The sequence below is a fragment of the Chionomys nivalis genome, chromosome 14 (genome assembly GCF_950005125.1).
Source record: "Chionomys nivalis chromosome 14, mChiNiv1.1, whole genome shotgun sequence".
NCBI lineage: Eukaryota > Metazoa > Chordata > Mammalia > Rodentia > Cricetidae > Chionomys > Chionomys nivalis.
In genome coordinates, this window is record NC_080099.1 from 25,931,360 (window position 1) to 25,956,542 (window position 25,183).

The 25,183-nt window shown below is 37.6% G+C and overlaps 1 protein-coding gene across 1 annotated transcript in view; it reads right to left on the reverse strand.

The window, feature by feature from the left end:
• The window catches only part of Adamts19 (ADAM metallopeptidase with thrombospondin type 1 motif 19), a 177,850-nt gene that overhangs the window by 46,074 nt on the left and 106,593 nt on the right, over nt 1-25,183 (reverse strand). Inside the window, exons 14-16 of the mRNA XM_057789047.1 lie at nt 22,952-23,079; nt 12,302-12,422; nt 4,962-5,042 (exon numbers count right to left, since the gene is read on the reverse strand). Of these exons, the coding sequence (XP_057645030.1) occupies nt 4,962-5,042; nt 12,302-12,422; nt 22,952-23,079 (330 nt within the window). The remainder of the gene's footprint in view (nt 1-4,961; nt 5,043-12,301; nt 12,423-22,951; nt 23,080-25,183) is intronic.

The following is a 25,183-nucleotide window of genomic DNA, read 5'->3' on the forward strand; positions in this document are numbered from 1 at the left end:
ATTATGTTCAGCACCCAATTAAAAACTTGCTGGGGATGTGGACACCACAAAATTGACTTTGAATAATTAGGGAGGCATCAGGAATAAAACAAGATGAAAGAACCTTAGAGATAGCGGTACTAGTGAGTTAAGCCTTTAAATATGCACACACATTTATAAGAAGTTATGCAATATTGGAGAGCAATGGGAGCTGGAAAATATTCAAATCAAATGTATTAGAATATGAAAACATACCAAATACTGAGCTTATTAAACAGGCTTAAAAACGTATTAGTCCATAACACTTTCATAGGAAAGAACTAAAGCTCAGGAAACAGAGACCTGATAAACACAAACAGCACAGTGCATATGTGGGAACCACTCTGTGGATGATACTCGAGTGACTGGAAGTTTTAAAAAGGGAACAAGGACATATAAAGTATTTGAAAGCACAGTGCTTAGAAATATCTTAATTTTCTTAAAATAAAATTTCCAAATACATAGGTCTTAAAAAGTACAAGGAACTCATGGGAGAAAATACAGACACAGAGAAACACATACACAGACACACAAAGCCACACAGGTAACATGGTGATTGGGAGAACATAGTTTAGAGTGACCAGAAAGAAGAAAACTTGTTGTTTGTGAGCAGTTTAAAAATTGTGTAAAACGTGGCTCTCCTCAACAATGAAGCTTCATTTTGCAGCAGATGGAAACAATCACAGAAATCCCAAGTGGTCAAAATACAGAGCACTGACTGCTGGATACCCAACACCAGCTGATGTATCCACAATCTAATACCTAAACACCAAGTTCAGGGAACATCACGGAGGAAGGGGAGGGAAGATAATAAAGCCCAGAGGAACACGATGTCTGTCTCTGTGAGACTGTGTTCTCTACATACGACAAGACAGCTTGAACTCTCATCCGCATGGTGGTGTAAATAAAATCTGCACAGTGACTACACTGGATGAAATTTTGCAGGAGTCTACCTCTAGATGGGGAGCTACATGCAAGTAATGTCTGCTGAGAGTCTCCAGGAACAAACTCCTATTGCTTATCCAGCCTTAAATACAAATACATACAAGACTCAGCAGACTGCACACACACACACACACACACACACACACACACACACACACACACAAATATAATCTTCTGGCCTCCACATACATGTGCACAATTTAATGCAACTGCATATACATGTGCATATACTACAAATATACATACACATACACAAACACACACACTAAACTCTTAAATGATAAACAAAATTTATTAAGGTTATATGACAATCTGAAATATATAATAAAACATCAAAATGCAGAAACTAACAACTGATTTGAGAGAAAAAATTCCAAACATTTTGATATCCCTTTATTCCTCTGTCTCTAGTTGATTAGACAAGAGGAATATCTGTAAGCTTATAGAGAAGCTGAATTATACTGGCCGTGAAGACTGAAGCTGGAAATTCCAGAATAACTCCTTGAGGTCAAAGTTGATAAACCAAGTCTCAATTTACACCTGACTGGATATATTCTTTTATCCTAAGACTTTACACTGGAAATGCTTAATAGAAAACTTACATAAATAGTTCAAAGTAACTGTACATTAAGTCTATTCAAACATAACTCCTAGATCTGAGCAGAAACCACAAAGGTGCTATGGTAACGACTTAACCTGAGGGTGTGCTGTAGAGCACAGGTAAAGCTTTTGTAGCTCTCCAGTGTTACAGGAGGAAAGAAGGGAGCTAAAGCTGCTCTTCGGTTTGTATCTGTGGTAGGGAAGCAATGAAAATTCAAAACCAATGGAAGAAAACCACAGAGGAGTGAATTGAACAGAAACAAATTAACAGTGGAAGCAACCAGTGACACAAAGAGTTAATTATTTGGAAACTAAATAACTGAAAACACTTCAACTGATCAAGAAAAGCAGACATAAGGTGACAGTGGTTGACCTGGGAGATGGTGCAATAAGGAAATAGCAGAAACAGCTCTAAGCTTTAAAGACAACCAGACCACAAATCACAATCCCAGAGAACCTAGACAACAATGAAGACCCTAAGAGAGACATACATGGATCTAATCTACATGGGAAGTAGAAAAAGACAAGATCTCCTGAGTCAATTGGGAGCACGGGGACCTTGAGAGAGGGTTGAAGAGGAGGGGAGGCAGGGAGAGGAGCAGAGAAAAATGTAGAGCTCGATAACAGTCAATAAAAAGAAAAAAGAAAAGAAACAGCTCTAAGCCAACTATTTTGAGAAAGCAAATGAAACAGATTATTTCCTGCAGAAAACAATTACCAAACCGGTTCCAAGGATCAAAGAATATATGAAATTATGAATTCTCATTTGTAATATCTATGTGGGGAGTTCAAAACAAAACATGGCATATATAAAAGAATAATAAAGATTAAAGGCCTTTCAAAAATAAGACATCAATTTGTTTAACCATCAAAATAAAATTGTTACTAATTTTAGACAAAATAGCTTAGGCAAAATAGAGAATACAGGGTTCTTCAAATACACTAAAAATGTTATTTGCCATATATGGGTAATAGTTATAAATGTGTTACTGTTTTATACTAATTAATAATACTTATTTGATTTTATATATACTCAAAAAATTACATTTTTATATATTCTGAAAATAAGGGTATTTTGAATCCAAGTGAAGTTATTTTCTCTCAGATCATAGCTTTTCTCTTTACTTTTAAAATTATTTCCTAAAATGATAAATAAAGCTATTAGTATTTATGAAATTCTGTTTATACATTCTGTGTGTGACACACTTGTATACTGACTCTGTACACTCTTACTCAAGGTGGTGTTTGGTTCACGGTGTCTATTTTCTTTTTGGTTCCTAGGTTACTTTTAATATTCTATTTGTTGAGCCACTCAAGTCTTCTGAGGGCTGGTTGGAAGGGGAATTGCTTCTAGAAAGTGTTTCCCGTAGCACATGTCAGTGATATTGATACTGCATTAAGAAAACTAGTCCTGAGTCTTGTGGCTTCACAGTTGGATGAAGTGGGTGCAACATACTTGCGGCTTTGCTTTGCAAATTCTCAGGAAAGTTGATTTTCCATGTCCGCCTTAGACTAATATTAATGTAGACACTTCCTCCTTCCTTCCTCTGCCCATGTATAGTTACATTCCTACCTCTCCATCACACAAAACTTGGAATCCTTTGAAGTCCCACTTGAAGTGGAAGCCTCCTGTGCAAGTTATTCTGCAGCGTGCTATGCTTTGTTTTCTGTCAACAGCAGCGCCCTGGCTCTGAGTCTGACTTCAGTTACTGGATGAAGGTCTCAGGTGACACTTCAGGGGGCTCAGCATTCGGCTTTCTGTATTTGCTGTTGTGTCCTTTTAGGATCTCTTCATTTCCCTCCTGCTCAGACATGGTGCAGGCTAATGCTTGTCCCTTCCAGGTTCCCATGTTGAAACCCGACTCCACATGTGATGGGATTAGGAAGTAGGGTCACTGGGAGGTAATTAGAATTGGCTGAGGTCAATAGGGCACAGTCCTTATAAATGAGATTAGTGTCTTTGTAAGAGCCCTAAGAAATCTTGCTTCCTCTTTCTTGGCCACGTAAGGACACAGAACCCAGTAATTTCCAGCTCATAAAAGGGCCTCATCAGAACCCAACCATACTGGTCTCCTGAGCTCATATTTCCAACCTTAAGAGCAGTGAGAAGCAAGTTGTATTGTTTAAAACTCACTCAGGCTGTGGCTCTTTGCTATAGCACCTTAAAGTAATCAAACTAAGAGGTAAATAATAAAAGGGAGGGTTGCTTTGTCTTTTACTCATTTCAAATTATTTTAAAACTATGTTTGCCATAGTGCCCTGTGTGTGAAATTGTACAGAGTAAGTTGAATTCAGTGCCTTTTGTGAGATTTTTTTTTTTTTGGAAGTCATAAGCTACAATGACTTTATAAATAAAAGCATAAGGTCTATTCATTTTAGGCTAACTGGTCAATCACTAACAAAAGAACACTATAATCTTCAGAGAAGCCATTAGTAGGTGAGCATAATTTAAAGAAAGAATAAATGTATTGGGAATTTATTGTTCAGTTGAGAATAATAAGGACATCACATGTCTCAAGCAAAAAGTTCGAAAGTATTTTTAAAGTCTGACCTGACTTTATTCTATTTGATTCCACTATCTGCGATACTTTCTCTGTTCTATTAAAAAGTTATCAGTTGACCTAATTAAAACATGGATAATGCACACTGGACTTATTTTTTTGTTCTCTTTTGTAGTGTGTGTGAAAATTAGACTTTTTTTTTTTATCCTTTTTGTGTGTATGTGTGGGTGGGAAGTTACAAAGGAGAGGGGGTGGACCTGGGAGAATGGGCGTCGCTGGGGTGAATTCTGCAAACTTTCCAAGTAATCAATAAAATATGTAATAAAAATATACAAAAATAGTCACCTTAGCCTTTCCTGTAATCAATGCTCAAATTTTTAAAGGCAGTTTTTCTACAGGAGAGCTTTCCTGGTGTGAAGCAAGACAGAAAAATCTCAGCAAACTGTGTATGGCTTATTTTGAGTGACAAGATTTCCTATTTCTAAAATAATCATTACACAAAATACTTGTGCAGTCATACATGAAATAATATGCATTTGCACATACACACATGTATACACATGAAATAAATGTGTTAATTGGTTGTATCATATATACACATATTTGGAATAAAACATGGCAAAGTCATTTAATGAGTCTTTGAGGTTTTTGTTTTGTTTTCATTTTTATTTTTTTTTTTTATCATGAGTTAACATTTGGAAGTACTTTACACTTGCAACAGAAAACCAAATTACTTTTGCTCCTGGACTGCCTTGGAGAAAGGGAAACACTTGCTTAATATGAGAAGAGACACTTTCTGGGAAGTTCAAGTGTGAACCTAAAAACAGACCAACTGTGTCACGAACTGGGGAGCTGGGGTCATACTAAGCCCCTGTGTGAGTCTGTAACACCTGTTACCTAAGTAGCTATGTGCCGGCTTTTCCTCCACAACTTTGATTCTTCTTGCTCCAGCAGGGATCACCAGCACTTCCACATAACCTGTAAGAGTCAGTAAAACATGCAGTGAATCTAGGCTCTTATGAAAACCCTCCGGATTGACTCGCCCCTGCCCACCTTTGGTTTTAGTTACTGTTACCATGGTCCGAAGGCTGTGGAGGGGAAATGCCTCATTATATAGTTGCCATGATTTCAGGAGAAGATTCTTGGAAAGACTGAGCACAGCGCTCGACTGAGAAGTCAAGAAAGTGACTGTTCTACATGAAGTCCCATGAGGAAAGGAAGAAACCCAGTGGCATAACCTCTCCAGAGACACAGCAGGACAAACCAAAATCACCCCAGTGAATTTTGCCCTGGGAATTCTTCAAGCTAGAAAAAGCAGAGAAAGTAAAATACTGGAGATGATACAATTGGCCTGGACCATTCCCTGGAGTGACTGCGCACAGCAAGAGATAACAAGATTTCCTGGAAGACGAACAAAAGATAAGACAGTGGAGCTGGGGAGAAGTAAGTGAGGTGTAGGGCCACAGCAAGAGGGCTGCTGTCACCTCTGCAGGCGTCATAAAGATCAACAAAAGGCACAATTGAGTTCTCCCAGAAAATATTTTCCATCCTTGGTCATGGATGTGGTTGCTGAAAGAAAGTAAGCCAAGATTGGGGGAAATGAGAGACTATTCAGGAAAAGAAGGAATTGAGCCCCACTTTGTGAAGAATAGGGATAAAGAAGCCTAGTTTTGGCTTAATAGTTTTTCTAAAACTAATATTCTTTTTAAACATTCTGTGCAAATTCATGTATCTACCTAAAATCTGGCTTGCACCTTTAAAAGAAAAAATAATTAATCAGCATTAATATAAAGTAATGTGTAGTCCATTTGGTGTCAAGGATAAAATAAAGGCATGTGTGGTGTATGAGTGTGTGTGTGTGTGTCTGTGTACATGCATCTACATGCATAGGTCAAGGTTGACCTCATGTATCTTCCTCAGTCACTCTTTACCTTATTGTTTTGAGATGAGTTCATTCATTAAACCTGGAGCTCACTGGTCCAAGAAGACTGACTGGCTGGCCACCAAGCCCCAGGGAAGCCCTGTCTCCATTTCTCCTGCACCGTGATTACAAATACTCAAGGTACTGCTTGGATTTTTTTTTTCCTTTTCTTTTCTTTTTCTTACAGATTAAGGGTGTGAACTCTGGTCCTCATGCTTATATGCTAGCAGTGTACCAACTAAGACATCTCTCCAGTTCCTGGGCGTGTGACTTTACAATCAAGACTTTGATCCAAAGACACTGTTTATCCAATTACTCATTGAATTGCCCATTTTCAGTAGCATCCAATTACTTGCTGCAGTTCCAACCGAAAAGCACTGACATTATGTCACACAGACAAAATAGCAATGACAATAGACTCAAGGTTGGTGGGTATTTTGGCATAAAAATAAGGTAGGATGTACAGTTAAGATAGGAGTTAAGTAAATTATAAAAATTAGGTTAAAATATAACATGAAATATTCTGGCTAACAATCTGTTCAATAATATAAACTAGAGTTTTAAAGTCACTCCCCGTTTCTGAAAACAAATTGCTCAGCAATTTACTGCTATTCTTTAGAAGTATGTGTATGTGACTCACATTTGAAAACTCTGGCATCATCTACACAAGTCAAGGGAACTTTCTCCAAAGAGATAAGTGTTCAAGTTGTCTTAGGGAAATGTGTATTGGAAGAAAAGGGATTTGTTTTCTATTTATACAGAAGAGTGTGAGGTAAGTGGTAGTATTAGTAGCTCTTGGATAACTTAAATTTGATGGAACAAGAAAATGGAAGTAGTTCAATCTATTATGGAAAGTTTCAATAAGTATCCAAGGCAATAAACAAGTCACTTTGGATTTGCTAAACTCAGTGAGGGACTTCCTAGAATATGGTTTGGAAACATTTCCTGCAGAAGCAACGTGCATAATTAACTGAGATGCATTCATGAAGATAGAGATGAAGGATAAACATCAGGAATGATCAAGGCTGAGAAAGAAAATGCAGAAGATGTTATAATGGGAAAAAATTTCTGAAGTTGAAGACTGACTGAAAGTAATCTTTTTTCCCTCAATCAATTGAAAATAATTGATTGGAAACAAATAACAGACACATGGGATAATGTGGTCATCTTTTATGCAAGGATATCAAGGGAGAAGGATCTAGTTTGGTGAGAATTTTCTCAGTTCAGCAATTTATATTTAACAAACGTTACACTACTGCAGTACAAACACCCACTGTGAGGTCTAAAGCAGCCAGAACTCCAGTAAAGGTCAGGTTAGTTTTGATGCGCCTTTGGAGATGCACCTGCACATGCAGCAATAAGTCAAATTGCTCCTAGAGAAAATCAAAGAGGAAAATGAGTCAAGTTCATTTGAACTTGGTGATGGAGGCTTTAAGAACACAGGCCCGAAAAGAACTATTCTCAAGAAGGGAATGACTCGGTTGACAGTGGTGTCTCTCCATGGTGGCCAATGTTAGAGCTCTAATTTAAAGTAGACCTCAGACAGCCAACTAGCCACCCCATTCAGATCATTGTAAATCCCACAGCAAATAAATTTAGTGAAGTATGAAGAAGATATTAAATTTCAGGATTTAGATTTTTTTTTTAAAGAATAAGAAAATGGAAGTAGTATATCTCAACTCTTGCTTGACTTTAACAGTGATGTGGGATTCCTCTCTGTATGCTATGACTATGTTTTCTTGTCATTGGTTAATAAAGAAACTATTTTTGGCCAATGGCTTAACAGAATATATCCAGGCTGGAAAAGATATATAGAGAGAGTAGGCGGAGTCAGAGAGTAACCATGTAGCCACTGCAGGAGACAGACACTGGACACCAGATGGAACCTTATTGGTAGGCCACAACCATGTGCTGATACACAGATTAATGGAAATGGGTTTATTTAAGATATAAGAGCTAGCTAGAAATATGTATAAGCTAATAGGCCAAGCAGTGTTTTAATTAATAGAGTTTCTGTGTGGTTATTTCAGGAACAAACAGGCAGTTTTTGCCTACATAACCATGAATAGAATTACATTGTAAATCAGAGCAAAAGTAGTCTCTAAAATCAGGGCTGTGCATAGAAAAATCTTCAACTGGATTGGTCAATTATACTGATTCCCATGAATGGGGGAGAAATGTATTAAAAAATAATGACATATGAAGGTAGAAAGCCATGGGCGGGGTATTTCAGTACAGCAGGCATTTGGGCACAATTGAAAATGTATGTGTTTTAAAGAGAATGCAATAATGGCTAAGACACAGCTTAGAAGTTGTACATGAAACCACTAAATCTAAAGCTAGAAACTTGATTCTTTGGACAGGCGGTTCACACATAGAAGCCTTATATTGTACCACCAGGACTGCAATCTTATCAACATCCTAAAATGCCAGTAGTCATCAGATTCTTCATGGCAATGGTAGCAGAGTCACAGGTAGTATATTTTTAAGAGGTTCTATATGCTAGTCACCATTATTATTGCTTTAGATAGACTGTAGTATTTAACCATGATATTTCAATAATGTTAACTATTCTTAATTTGAATTTCAGATTTTTGAGTTTAAGATTTAAATTTCAAAGTTTAGAGTTTAAATCAACTGGTAATTTATATACAAATATTCACTACAATAAACAACTCTGAAATTTAGAACTCTTTAAGTCTCTAAAACTTTAGATAAGAACTACTCAGCCTCCACTGTACTCTCACGATGTCTTAGCTCACTCCACATTTCCTGCTAGGATGCACAGTTCCTAACTATAAAATAAAGTAGATGAGACCATGACTCCCCAACCCTTGTAGGAATCAACCAAATAATTAAAAACTCTAAGAACACACTTTCATAATTCAAACAAGTATGTTCATTTTTGTCGTGGAATATTAATTTAAGATGTGTTACATTTGTTTATGCTGTGGAACATTTGTTTAATGATGCAAAGATGTGTTGCTTTCTTTTATGTTGCATTTGTTTAATTCCGTGAAACCGGGTGACTTTGCCTGTGTAACACTTCTGATTGGTCCAATAAAGAGCTGAATAGCTAATAGTGAGGCAGAAGAAAGGATAGGTGGGGCTGGTATGCAGACAGAATAAATAGAAGGAGAATCAAGGAGCATGAGAAAGAGGAGTACTCCAGAGGCCAGTTACCCAGCAACAAATCCAACCGCAGACTAAGAAGGAAAGAAAAGATATACGGAAATAAGGAAAGGTCAAAGCACAGAGGCAAAAGGTAGAAGGGATAATTTAAGAAAAACTGGCTAGAAATAAGTCAAGTTAAGGCTAGGCATTTATAAGAAAGAATAAGCCACTGTGTGATTTATTTGGGAGCTGGGTGGGGGGCCTCCCAAAGAGCCAAAACAGTGGGAAAAAAGCAGCAAGAACACATTTTCTCATACAAAGAAGAATCACACATTTGACATCCATCTTCTTCCTATTGTTTACCAGGTGCACATCACTTCTCAACGGGCCGAATACACAAGCTACCACACATTCCTATACGAAGCTATTCTAGGCTAGGCTCACCACGACAAGTACAATCACCACGAAAGATACAATAAACACACTAAAGGGGAAATAACAGCTCTCAAGTTTCCTTTCTATGTCCAAAGGAAATGATTTATCAAACACCACATAGAGCAAGGGGACGAGACACACCCATGAAGTATCTACAGTATGCCTGGCCAACTGAGTGAAAAGCCTACAAATCCCTTAAGAAATTCTAGAAAGCCCATTAACTGTAGGGATAAAGAAGTCTCTAGAGAAATAAAGAAAGCATTCCTAAAATCACAAGTAGATGGAGCTTGGGATAGAATTAAGAACTCACACAGTTTCCATAAATTCCTAGGTAATGCAATGTTTCAATATTTTTAATACTTCAATATTAATTAAAATTAAATTAATTAAACAGATAGCAATTGATTGCTTGTGATGATGGCCATTGAGAATGGAGTTATGGACAGAAATAGCCATTGTATTAATTTCTCATTGGGTTTGAAATGTAATGGAGAAAAGGAATCCAAATAAATGTGGAATTCCCCAATGTTCCGAATTATATTACATGATGAACAAGCATCTCTCTGAGTTCCACCACATGATAAACCATGGCAAGAGTCACAGAAATAGTCATAAATTAGGAGGCAAGGTTTTTTCCACATGCATAACATTTAACCTGAGAGCTGCTCAGGAATTCATCTAGAAAAAAAAATGTGGTCGTTAGATCCCCATTTGTAAAAGTGTGTTCCTGTGAGAAACAGTCAGCTAAGTAACTATTAGAAACCTATTCCTTAATTCAGAAAATGAAGGAAGGAAGGTGACCCTGGGAAGCAGACAAGGACATCAAGCAGGGATATTCCTAACAGTTTAGGAATCAGCGGTTTATATAATAGATTTTAATATGGCACTGACACAAAAAGGGTATGAGAACAAATAACAGAAAAAAAATCTATCTGCATAATGGCAGTCAGAATGAAAAGTGACACAGAACTTTCAGTGGTATTTCTTGGGGAAACTGAAGCATTATTACCACCAAATACAGAGCACCAAGCTCTGTGTGCATCTGCATTCCCCAGAGCATGGGTCACATGTGTGCTGTGATATGTCCCTGGCCTTTCAGATCATGGCTGTACTTCTGTATCATAAAGACTTCTCTTGTCACAACTGTGGGAAGGGTTGTCAGGTTATTACATTAACATTTTTTAACTGAAGGGTTGAGACTCTGTTTCAGCTAAGTGTACCTTGTCTCTCCTAAATGGGCGCTAGGAAATTCCATTGCTTATCTTATCCTGTTAGGGCAAAGCAAAACAAACAACCACATTTAACCTCACAAAGGTTCATCTGATTTGCCTTCCAAAATGACTCACTCACTTGGAAAGACTCCAGTTTTCCTGGATTGTCCAACATAAGTTGATTGTTCTTCACAATATAACTAATTTACATTTTATCATCAGAATTTATTTTTAACTAGAGAACTTAAGCTAAAGGTTAATGCAAGCACATAAATGATGGTGGTGAAAATAATCACGAATGGAGGCTGGAGGTATGATTCAGAATTTAAAAGCACTTGCTTGCTCTTTCAAAGGATCCAAGCCTGGATCGCAGCACCCTTTCCGGACCTCCCAACTGCCTAAACTCTCCAGCTCCAGGCAGTCAAACATCCTCTTCTAGCCTCTGTTGACATCCTCACACACATGACATATGCAGAAAGTTACACTAAGATTCATACATACACCTAAATAAATAATAAAATGCATCTTTTAAAATGAAAATTGTCATTAATGATGGCCCAATTGATAACATGTCCTGGAAAGGAGTTGATGAAGCCCAGAAATTATGTGCTTTACCCAGAAAGCTTGAGAAGTTGATATGTAGTGATGTATGTGTGTTTATTCATACGTGTATGAATATAAGTTTGTATCTATGTGTTTATACATATAGATGTGTGTTTATATACATATATATGAATCTTGTATATATATGTATGTGTGTGTGTGTTTGTGTGTGTGTGTGTGTACACAATACTTGGGAGCTAATATAATTCAGTGGAGATACTGTCACTTTCTGTGGTGAGGAACTTTAACTCACTCTCCATAGAACCTTTACATCTATTCTACCCTCCCATCTCCAATTTACAGATGAGAAAAGAAGACAGTCTGGAAGGTCAGGAGTAGGTAGAGAGATAGAAGGAGGAGAAGGAGTGGAAACTGAGATTGGTGTGTAAAATAAAAAAAGAAAGTTTGTTTCCTTTTTAATAAATTATAAAAAAGAAGACAGTAGGGGTTCTTACTATAATGTATTTGTTATTTCCCCCATGTCTATACACGCTATTCTGAATTCCACCACGTTATACTACTGTTTCAAATTTCAGCTTAAAAAATATTCCCCTTAAAATTTAGTAACAACATTATCAACAAGGGAAAGGAAAGCTGAAAGCCTGCTTACTAATATTCTCAATGGTTGCTTCAAGCTGTTGCAGATCTCAATTTTTGTTAGGCATGCTTTTCTTTGTTTAATAAGCATTCTAGAAGCCTGGTAACATAAGCTGATGCAAATTAGATTACTCTCTTCCTGCTCTGACTTCCAGAATTCACAACACATGACTTCATGTTTTCATTATTGAGAAAAAAGTGCATTCAAGTTTCTGGCTCATACCTTAGATAATTGTATGTCATCACAAAAATCACTGAAAATGTCTTCAGTAGAATGAAAACTGCAATCTCTAAATTAAATTTAATCTATTTTTCCCACAAAACACTACAGTTTATTAATATTAAAAAACAGTTACCTGCCCCTCTGGTGTGATTAAAGCCGCCTTTAATGACTTTGCATGACTTTCCATTGCCGTTGCACACACCACAATGATCTTCCCTGGCAAGAGACCCCAGTAAACCATCACAACCAGCTTTCTGCAAGAAAAGAAGGGCATATATCAAGAGTTGAAGTATTCTCCTGGGCCTGCAGCCCTGGCTGTAAAGGACCACACACAGTTCTGTGCACTGCCCCCAGGTAGCAGCCTCCACAACACTGCCTGAGGCCCTGGGGTCCTATGGACCTCCCTCAGATAGTGACCCTCTACCCTGCCACTTTTACAGCACGGGGGGGGGGGGGGGGGGTGGGGGCTGGGGTGTACCAGTCATGAGTTCCATACTGCTTCTGCAGGTAACTCCCCACACCCTGACACACACACACACACACACACACACACACACATCTAGCCCCTGCTACCTGTGGACCACCAGTTGAAACCTGTGACTGTGAGCCTTCTGCACATTTCTGGAAATCCTCAGTGAGAACGTGATGATTCCATGTAAGGTTGCCTCCTGTACTCATAAATTACACCAACTATAGCTAGCCTAGAACCACATCTGATATTCCAGATGCACACCAACACTGAGTGGACCAAATACTGAAAATTAAGTATCAACCAGTCAGTCTAAACTCTGACAAATCTGAATAACAGAAAACTGAGATTTAAATGTCCACTCTACCAATGTTGGAACAGATATCCATAACAAAATATGTTATCAATGATGTAACTTCAGGTACCTTGGTCCCATAACAAAATCACAAAAACAAACATCCAAGAAAATATATTCCCTCCAAAACTTAGTATTCTAATATTAATATTTTCTGAGAAAAGGAACTGACATGGTGCAGAAGACAATTATTTTAAAATAGCAGTTGGGGATATATTCAGAGATGCAAAGAGGATATGAATAAATGTCAGAATGAAGACCATGAAAACAAAGATAGTGAATAAAAGAAAGAAAACAATTCAATATGTAAAATGCATTTTAATAAAAGGATAGAGATTATGAATAAAACCCAAGTCAAAGATAACGTTAAATGAAAATTTCAGTAAGCCAAATAGAAATTCAGAAGAAAACCTTACCAATAGAATGGATCATATGGAAAAGGGAATACTGGGGTTTGAAGACAGGGTAAAGGAATTGGATCACTCAATCAAAGAAAAATGTTAAATCGAAAAACATTCAGGAACATAGCATGTACTAACTATGGGACACTAAAGAAATCATCTATCTATCTATCTATCTATCTATCTATCTATCTATCTAGACAGAGAGAGAGAGAGAGAGAGAGAGAGAGAGAGAGAGAGAGAGAGAGAGAGAGAGAGGAGAGATAAGACCCTGGTCAAAGACCCAAAGACTGTTTCCAACAAAATCATAGGAGAAAATTTCCCAGTCTAAGGAAAGAGATGCTTATCAAGTGCAAGAAACACACAGAACACCAAAGAGACAGGACCAGAAAAGAATCCCCATGTCATAATAACCAAAACACTGAAAGTACAGACCAAAGAAAGGTCAAGTCATAGATCAAGGCTGACTCAACAGAGTCAAAACATAGTTTTCATTGAAGATTTTAAGAAACTGAAGGGACTTGGACCATTATTTTTCAAGTTCTTAAAGATTCCAGATTCCAACACAGACTACTGTGGCCACCATACTATCCAACATAAACAAAGGATTAAGAAAAGCATTCTATGGGAAAGGCAGGTTGAAATAATGTTAAAATATGGGAAATAAATTCCATACTACCCTAGAAACTGGAAGGAAATCTTTGGACAGAAGAAAGAAATAAAGATGTCCAAAAGATGATAGTGAAAAGATAACATTAGCTAAATGATAAAGAAAGTCTAAAGAAAATAAACACTATAAAATCAGCAAAATGGAAGAAACCAATATATAATTTTTAATAAAAACTTTGAATAACAATGCTATTATCAGTATTAATTTCAAAATATACAGGTTATCAGAAAGAAACTAGATATCAACAAAACAAATAATTCAATCCAAAACTGGGGTGCAGATATAAACAGAATTCTCAATATAGGAAACTCAAATGGCTGAGAAACGAATAAATGTTCAACCTTTAATTCCAGCACTCGGGAGGCAGAGGCAGGTGAATCCCTGTGAGTTCGAGGACAGTCTGGTCTACAAGAGCTAGTTCCAGGACAGCTAGGACTGTTACACAGGGAAACCCTGTCTTGAAAAACCAAAAGAAAAAAGGAAAGAAAGAAAAAGAAATGTTCAACAATCTTAGCCATCATATAAATGCAAAACGAAAGTAATTAGAGATTCCATATTACACCTGTCAGAACGGCTAAGTTTAATAACCCAAGTGAAGGCTCATGCTGGTGAGGATGTGGAAAAAGGGGAACACACCTCTATTGCTGGTGGAAGTACACACTTGTACAGCCACTATGGAAATCAATACGGTAGTTCCCTCCAAAAATCGTACTCTGTCTACCTTAAACCCAGTTATATCACTCTTGAGCATATACCTAAAGTACATTCTGTCCTACCGTGAAGACACTTACTCAACTCTGATCACTGCAGTGTTAGTCATAATACCCTGGAACTGGAAACAACCTAGATGCCCCTCAACTAAAGAATGGATACAGAAAATGTGGCACATTTGTACAATGGAGTATTATTCATCTGCTTAAAAAATGACATCATGAAATCTTCAGGCAAATGAACGCAACTAGAAAAAATCCTGAGTGAGGTAAACCAGACCCAGAAAGATGAATATACTATGCATTCACTTATATCTGTATATAACCATTAAGTAAATGATAATCAAGCTATAATCTGTAGACTCAAACAGGTAAGGTAAAGAGGAGAGGTCTGGGAGGATCTATGAATCTCCCTGAGAGGGACAAATAGAATAGATTACAGGGGTGGACTGGGGGTAAGTGAGGATAGGAATGGGAGGATTTGGTGGGGAGGGGAAGGAGACATAGGGTAGAGAGAGAGAATGTGGGGTGAGACAGCTAGAATTGTGGGGCGTTTGAGGGGTGATGTGGTACCGAGTGCAGTGGAAACTTCCTAAAGTATTTGAAGGTGATACTAATAATAGGGACACTGAGTCTCAATTGGCCATCTCTTTTCACCAAATGAGGCTTCAAGTAGATGGACTGGGTTACGTTCAATTGAGTTGCTGGACAAAGGATTCCATGCAAATTGCAAACAACCCAGACTGCTGCAAAGATAAAAGGTTGCTCTCCACAAACTGACAGTGGGACTCTGTTGCCAAAGACAACAACCATACAACTCACTGTATAACATTGAGAAGTAGAACTGGGGCCTATATGGAGCCTTTTTTCCTATATACTAGTGTCTTTGTTATGAGAAGGTACTCCGCAGGTACTTTCAAGGGAGAAATTTAAGTACCAACACAGCCACAAAACTTCTGACCTACAATCTGTCCTACATACAAAAGATGTTAGAGCAATGGTGGCACAGAACTTGCCGGAGTAGCAGACCAATGTGTGATTTAACTTAAGGCCTATACTATATACTATGAGAAGGATAAGCACGTTATACCTTGCTTGGGTAACTAAGAACCAGAGACTAAATAGCACAGAGATCTATGGTAAAAGCCAACACTACTGGTGTAAAAACAAGTATCAATAAAATGACTCCATATATATATATATATATATATATATATATATATATATATATAGAGAGAGAGAGAGAGAGAGAGAGAGAGAGAGAGAGTAGGTGGAGTCAAAGAGACGCCATGTAGCTGCAGGAGATAGATGCTGAACAGAACCTTACAGGTCAACCACGAGCCTTGTGGTAAAATACAAAATAATTGGATAATAGGAATGGGTTAATTTAAAATGTAAGAGTTAGTTCATAAGAAACCTGAGCTAGTAGGTCAAGCAATGTTATAATTAATGTAGTTTCTGTGTGATTATTTGGGGTCTGGGAAGCCAGTAAGGAACAAGCAGTCTCTGCCTACAATATGGGGTGGGGAGGTGCGTAAAAAAAGCACTAGAGGTAAGTGACATCGCAGATCAAATGGATCTAACAGACAAAACATTCTGTGCAAACACTAGAGAATAATGTTTATCTCAGTAGCTCATGGAACCTTCAACAAAACAGAGCATAGAGTGGAACATAAAAAAAAATCTGTCAACAAATATAGGGAACAAATAATTCTTTTTTTTTTTTTTTTTTTTTTGGTTTTTCAAGACAGGGTTTCTCTGTGGCTTTGGAGCCTGTCCTGGAACTAGCTCTTGTAGACCAGGCTGGTCTCGAACTCACAGAGATCCGCCTGCCTCTGCCTCCCAAGTGCTGGGATTAAAGGCGTGCGCCACCACCGCCCGGCCAAATAATTCTTTATATCTTATTTAATCTCAATAAAGTAAAAGTAGATATAGTAAATGTAATAAAAATCACTGAAAATATATAGTCATGGAGATTTAACAACACTGTTGGATTAATCAAAAAATAAAGAGAGAAAGTTAAAACTTAACTAGAGTAGAATAAAATATGAAAATGCAACATATTTAAATCAACAGGGTATAACGAAGGCAGTCCTAAGAGGAAAGTGCTTACATCAAAACTGAAATAAACAACTAAGCAATGTCCTCTACTGCCTTGGAAAAACAAAATCAAAACAAATACCCCAAATAGTAAGCAGGGAGAAATGATCAAGATCAAAGCAGAAATTAATAAGATTGAAAAAAAAAAACAAAGGAATATCTGGTTCTTTGAATGGATAAACAAATCTGACAAAATGTTAGCGAGATTAGCAAAAAGAAAGAAGACCCAAGTTAATCAAATTAGAGGTTAGAAAGGAGATATTACAATAGACACCACTGAAATCCGGAGGTTGAGAAGAACACACTTACAAAACTTCAATTCCACAAAACTGGAAAGGCTACAGAAATGGAGGAGGAGTTTCCTAATGCTTCTGACATGCCGAAGTAATCCAGGAAGACATAAATATTTAAATAAATCCATCATGAATAGCAAGGTTGAGTCTGCAATAAAAATCCTTCAAACCCAAACCAGCCCAGGCGTAGGTGGATTTATTACAGAGTTCTAACAGACCTTTAAGGAAGAACTGAAGCTGATGCTTCTCAGACTGTTCCATAAAATAGAAGAGTAAAGGCTGCTTCCAAATTCTTTTTACAAAGCCAGCATTACACTAACTCCTAAAACTCCTACAGTTGATAAACATGCTCAGAAAAAGCAGCAGGAAGAAAAATTATACACAAAACAGGCAGCCTTCTACATACCTCAAACAATATCTTGCATTAAATCTAACCGTGGAAGTCAAAGACCTATAAAATAATTGTTTGGGACTATAAGCAAAGAAATTGAGGTGTATACTAGAAAAATACATCATGAATTGGTAGGATCAATAATGTGACAATGGTCATCCTACCAAAGACAATCTATAGATTCAGTAATTCCCCATTAAAATTCTAATGCAATTCTTCACAGATAATAAAAACAAAACCTTAAAATGTATATGAAAACACAAAAGACCCAGAATAGACAAAGAAACCAAAGGAACAAAAATGCTGCTGAGGTATTACAATCCCCAATTTCAAGACATACTACAGAGCTGTAGCAATCAAAAGAGCATGGGGTTAGCATCAAAACAGATGCACTGAATAATGAAATAAAACTGATTACCTAGATATAATTTACACTCCTACAGACACTCGCCAAAGAGGCCAAGAATTCACATTGGAGGGAAGACAGTGCCTTCAACAAATGGGTCTGATTCACCTGGATAACTACATGTAGAACGAAGTATGTAAATCCTCATCTCTCACTCCACCTAACTCAACTGCAAGAGGGTCAACAATCTCAATATAATTTCTGGTAGAGGAGAAACTAGGGAATACACTTGAATTGATAGATACAGGAAAGGACTTTCTGAAGAGGAGCCTGGAAACATAAGTATTAAGACTAACAATTAGTAAATGTGTCCTCATTAAATAAAGACTTTCTACATAGTAAAGAACAAAATCAATCAAATGAAGGGGCAGCCAGAAAATTAGGAAATAACCAACTTTGAGTATATCAGTCATATATCCAAGAGTGAATTAGAGTCTAGAATATATGAAGTACTTACTTAAAACATAAAGTTAAATACTAAGAAAAACTAAGCAATAGTTCTCTAATGACTGAGTTGCAACATCAGGGAAATGCAAGTTAAAACTACTTTAAGATTTCATTTTGCTCCAGTTAGAATAGCCAAGAACATAAAAACAAATGACCAAAAACACTAGCTTGGATGTGTAGAAAGGAACACTTACTCACTGTTAGAAGAACTGCAAACATGTACTATGGAAATCAATGTGGAAATTCCTCAAACGTCTAGAATAACTCTATCATATAATTCAACTATACAACTTTTGGGCATAATCCAAAGGCCTCTTGCCATCCTCATAAGGCTCCACAATCAAGAAAGAAGAGAATGTGTAGAGAACCAGAAGGAATAATTCCAGGAAAAGAGGTGTTTTCAGGACATGGCAGGGCAGTTTCATAAGCTAACTCATGGCAGGTATGAGTTTACAAAGTCAAGCAAGACAAAATCCCAGCAAAGGTGGCAGAGATGCTCATGAAGTGCCATCCCTAGATGAAGAGCTATGGACTACTGATGGATCCTTGGGAAGGGAGATGTACTTTTCATTAGAAATACAGCCCATTTGCCAGTACATGACCCTACACCGATGTACATGACCCTACACCCATGAACACCCTGGCAGCACTACGTGAATGCCGTAAGTTTAAAACAAAACATATGAAATGGGAAGGAAAAAATGGGAGGTGGGATAAAGGAGGAACTGGGGAAGGGAAGGTGGCATAACTTTTGATCAAAATACATTATATGCCTGCATGCAATTCACAAACTAACAAAATGAAAACTGAAATATATTTTTTTTAAAAGTTGAGTTGTTGCCTTCCTCCCTTTATTAAACCATTGATTTAAGGTGAGTTTCATTTCTAAAGATGAGGTTCCTGAGAGGCAAACAATCAAACTGCTACATTCTACACTGCAGATAATGCCCAAAACTCATGTCAAATAATAAAACTGGCAAATTGGCCAAACTGTAGATAGTGGCGAGTGAATTCTTCTTATAGTAAATTTTGAATGATATCCCAAAGAGTTTGGAAAATGAAACAATTATTGAAGAAAATGAAATTATTGAAGAAAATGGAAGGACTTATGTTCTGGTCCGTTATGTTCAGGTTACTGAGTGACTGAATTCCAATGCATGGTTGGCCTAACTTCCAAAGCAAAGTGAGTGCAGGACCTCGCAAACCTGGATGCCACAACGAAGTGTGAGTTGCTGAAAAACTCATCTTTACATGTTCCTAGAACTATTTTGCCTGTAGAAAACTAAGACCAAATACATTTGCTATTTTCTATTGAATAAATATTGCCTGCCACTGATACTAGAAGATATGATTCTATTTTCCCAAGTTGAGTATACATACACTAAGGAAAATTTCGTCTATCAATACTTCAAGAAAGTCACAGAGAGAACCTCCTCCATAGAAAAGGTTCAAAAGAGAGACTGATAATTAATAAGACAAATGACCCGTATATATGGGGAAAATTTTAAATACAAAAATTAGAAACAAAAATCAAGGATCTGTTTGTGACTGGTGTTGACGCTGTTAGGATCTGGGAAGCACATGGATTATAAAAAACAGCTGAGTGATGGGTGTTCAGAGAAAGCAAAAGACACGTGAAAGCTGCTTATGGAGGTATGCCTTCCTCAGAGAGCCCAGCAGGGTCAAGGCATAGAGCAGTACTTAGCAGAAGGTTTTGGTCAGCCAGGTACGCTTATTTCAGAAGTGGCCATCATTGCATGTGCTTAATATACAACATATGTGGAGGTCACAGAGCAGGAGTCGGGAACACCTGAGTGCGGGCTAAGAAAGCAATCTGCCCTTTGTGTTTAAATGGAAACATGTAGGACAGAGACGAAAGCCTATCTGGATAGCAAATAAGATAATCAAAGACATAAGATAATCAAATACTTAAGCAGTGAAAATTGAAGTCTTTGTGTTTTACAACCGGTAGGCTCAGTATACGCACATGAACCTGGAAGCAGAAGAGGAATGACTCAGGAAGGCAATACCCATTCACCTGGGGCAGGTGTGTTGATTGTGAGCAAATGACTGGATGACCAGGCCAACCCTTCCTTATCTTTGCAGCAACAGAAACTTTATTGGGCTAAACAGGTTTCTCCATGAAACCCCTTTTAGGATCTCTGTATTTATCATATTCAGGTTTCCAGACTCAGGCTTGTGACTGTACCGTTGAGTTTATAAACAAAGCAAGCTATTCGAATTTTCAGTTCTCAGAGCGCTTTCAGAAAATTCTGCATGTTTTTCATCATACTTTGACCAAATGATGCATTTTAATTAAAAAAAAAATGAATCTTGATATATTGTGATACAGACAGAAGTCACATGCCATTTCAGAGAATTCTACTGAAATTATACTATCAGATTTATGGGAGAATTTGTGCAGAATTTTGGTTGGCATAATTTTACTGTCTAGCACAAGGTTCGATAAAGTATCATGGATATATAACACTGTGATGTGACGATTGGAGCTGTTCAGGCTGTTATATCCAATACATACAATTACCAGTATTAATTTTTACAAATAAATCCATTTACAAATACGCTAACCAGACAGATCCCTATGTCACAATGAAATAAAACTACAAGTTTAATTATATAATGTATAATTCTGAAAGCAAAATATGTATAAAGTCAGTCATCAGTAGAGATTTTTCAAGTCATAGTCATGTTCTGTTGATGTGTGTGACAGTACCACACAGCCCAATTTTACAGTTTACAACATCGTAGCAGAGTGCAAAATGTTGAAACTGGAACACTCAAGTTGTATGAGGTTCCAGTTTCTAACTCTCTGTCGATAGCATGTATTGGGTCCCAGATGGATCCATGCAGAGCTTGTGTGTGTTCAGCAGTGTATTTTGTCTGTGGTATGGTTCGGGAAATCTTTATTCAATTTTCAGAGAACTATATGGAACAAATTTACTGGCCATTGTTCTAACAATTAAATTTGCAGACCACTTAATGCATGTGCGTATAGCATGTATGATTTGCTCGAGAACATGATTTCCCAAGAGATGCTGCAGCTGCAGTACAGTTACACTCAGCTAATTCTCTCATGGCTCTCCCATTTCTAGAGAACACATCAGAAACTGCCCAGGAAAAAATAGCAACAAACTAACTCACAAACTAATCCCTACTGTCCCTATGATCACATTTATTTCCAGGGTCTGCCTTAGTACACAGACCACACACACACACACACACACACACACACACGTACATACGTCTAAAGACAGAAAGGTCTCTTTTCTCAGCTCTCAAAGTGACAACTCTGAAAAGCCAGCCCCTAAGAAGTCTTTATGGGGTCAACATTTCCCCTGTGCCCAGTCCTCTCCCCATGTTCACAGTGCCCACAGAGATGCTTGACATCGAACTTCCTGCATATTAATCTTCCAGCTGAAGACAACTGTGATAGTGTCAGAGCTGTGAGGAGGTTTACATTATAACTTTTGATCTTTCCACTGTGCTATTCATGCTCATTTGACTGATGAAAGACTGGTGTGGGAAGTCCTTCTGCATAGGTGTTGCTTTTATTGGTTAATGAATAAGGAATACGCATGGGTCTATGTCAAGACAGAATAGAACAAGGCAGGAATTCCAAGCCGATAGAGGAGAAAAGAAGGCAGGGTCAGAGAGGAACCATGTAGCTGCCTAAGGAGAAAGATGCCCACTGGAGCCCACCGGAACCTTGTCAATAAACCACAAGCCTTGTGATAAAATATAAAATGCTAGGAATGGGTTAATATAAGACATAGCTAGAAATAGGTATAAGCTATTGGTCAAGCAGTATTTTAATTAATACAGTTTTTGTGTGATTATTTTGGGTCTGGGCAGCTGGGAAACAAACAAGCAGCCTCTGACTAAAAAACACACACACACAAGTTCATATCAATGAACATTTTAAGAGCAAACTAAATATAATAACTGCTATCAAAAATAGAGGATGCATTTGAAAATTGATTGATTCTATTATGTTGGCAAATATTTGAATATGATAAGCATGAGTGCTTCTTTTATGTCTCAGGATAGGAGAATACTGGAGTGTTTGATTTTTTTTTTCCATAATGTTCTGACATGTCAGTGTTCCAATTTTAGGAATGAGATTGAAGTCGGAGGGTAGGCTGGGGGGAGTAAGGAAAGGGGAGTGGGAGAAGAAGTGGGGGAAAAACTGTGGTTCAAATGTAACATGAAATTAAAATTAAAAAGCATAAAAGATCATTCCATAAATTTAAAAAAATGAGATCTATGCCTATATCTTAAAATGATAGAGTCTTTCAGCTGGCAATGGGATTTGTGGGCCACCTAGTTCCCACTTATCTTTATACAGTTGGAGACACGGCATTTCAAGTTAAATTTCTCTTACTCATGATCCCAGGCAAGTCTGAACCATCCAGTTCTCCTGACTCTCAACCCAAAGCTTTTCTCCATGTTATGAGGCTTCCCCGTGGACCCAGGGTATGGATCACTTCAGCATGTATAGCCTCATTTCAGGAATATCTTACCTGGCACCTGCCATTAGCGCAGATATCTAATCCCTGAGACCCACAGGAAGTTCCATCCATCACCTTCTCTGATAGAAGAACAGATTGTTCCTTTCCAACAGGAGAGCAAAACAAGGCGCATGGTTTTTCTATATACAAAGTCAATAAAAGAAGAAAACTGTCTCATCAATCAATTTACTTTTAACATACATTCTCAAATAGAAAATTACTAGAGCAGAAAAAGCAATTGTCATCTGATTCTCTGTATTCTGTGTTTTCAGACGCAGTAAATGTTTGCATAGGAGGCACAAGGGCTGATGTTACCGGGACTCAACCCCTTCACTGCTTACTCAGAAACCATGTCGGCATACCTCACATCCAGGGTGGGAACCCTTGAACCAGGGTGAGGAATTCTTGAGTGGCTAACCTTCTTCCTCAGTGCCTGACTGAGCATGAAGTAGGAGGGATGGATTTCGAATACTTGCTTCTTAGACTCAAAAGTGGCATCATTTTTTAAAAAGTGTTTCTATTTTGAAGCCTTTTATAGAGGATCTGTAGTGCTTGCTGGCACCAACAGTGCAGATAATCAAATCTGAAACCTCAGAATACCCTCCATGCTACATTACTACTCTCCTGGCTCGGCACCAGTCGGCCCTCTCCTGCTTATTAAACTTGTATAAATAGGATGGAAAATAGTTTACTGCCCTCGACACGGCTCTTGTGTCTTCAGTAAAGTTCCACGTGTGCTGATGGTATTCTATAAACACCAAATAACAGCCAGAGGCATGGAACAGGGCATCGCTTTGCAAAGAGAAGACAGACAGCTAAATGATCCTTCAAAACTGAGCACTTCAAACAGTTTTCACATGTGGCTTCTGAACGCCGCTCTGAACAATTTGGGGGACTTGGACTACAGTCTTTAATGTGCATGGTTTTGAAATTTTCCTTTAAGATGCCATTAGAAGCCGCAATAAAGCAGTTCAATGTGCTCTCACACCTCAAAGTGAAGTGTGCTTACTCACTGACCGCTCACTATGTCAGATCTGTGGACTTAAAAGCTGCTACGCTGACTGCAACACTTTAAACGCAGTATATAGAGTTCTCTCTCTAGACTTTTCATTGAAGACAGAAGCACACCAGATACACGAGCTGAAAGGAGTTAGCCCTCGTGACAATCCCACTCACATTCCCCACAAAAAGCCTGATGAAAATAAAAACTCTATATTTCTCTTTTGTAACATATTGTCAATACCATCTCGATAATTTAACTTTATGGCTGTCATAAATCTTTCTTTCTTTCTTCCTAGAGAATACACTAGAGACTGTGACAGAAAGGTGATCTGAAATAAGCCAGTACTTGGCAGGCAGGTGCTATGACTTGATTTAAAGAAACAGTCCTTTCCAAGGTGCACATTGTACTTAAATATAAGCAGAGCTTCAGCATTACTAGAGGATATAGGTACAGGGACACTGAAGCCATATATTGCTTTTCTTTGTAACAAGGAATATTTGTTACCTCAGTAAGACCCTATACCCAGATAGCCTTCTATGGCTATGTCTCATAAAAAAATCCAGATATAACCACTATATTATAAGATAACATGTATTATCAAGAGTTTGGAATTGTGAAATCATATATTTAATTTTCTTCCACAGGGTGATATGAAAGCTAGTTATTGCTATGTATTTTATTAATCAAACAGACTGATGAACTCAATTGATTCATGTTGCAAAGTGGTTATAGATACACATTTCAAAACCACAATGAAATACCACACCATTATCAGAATGTCTAAAGATGGTGTGTATCAAGTTGAATGAAGAGTATGGGGATTTTACACTGGCTTAGAGGATGCTTAGTGAAAGGCTGAATGAATTTCCACATGATTTAGCATGTCTACTCTAGAGCATGTAGCAAAAGGAAACTCAGCCAGTGTGGAAAAGGGAGATTCAAAATCACTGCAGCAGTATTTACAATGACCAAGAAACGCAAATAAACTGTGTATTAATGTCCGAGTAGATGAGGACAATATGCTCCATGATGCTAAAAAGAATGAAGTCCTGTACTTTTTGAACAAAATGGATGGAATTTATTTTCATGCTATGTGATATATAATCCAGGTAAGAAAGATAAATAACACATGACTTCACTCATATTTGAATATAAAAGTTGATCTCAAAAAAAAAAAGTTGATCTCATAGAAGTTGAGGATAGAATGGTGATTATCAAATTTGGGGAGAGAGAGGCAATAC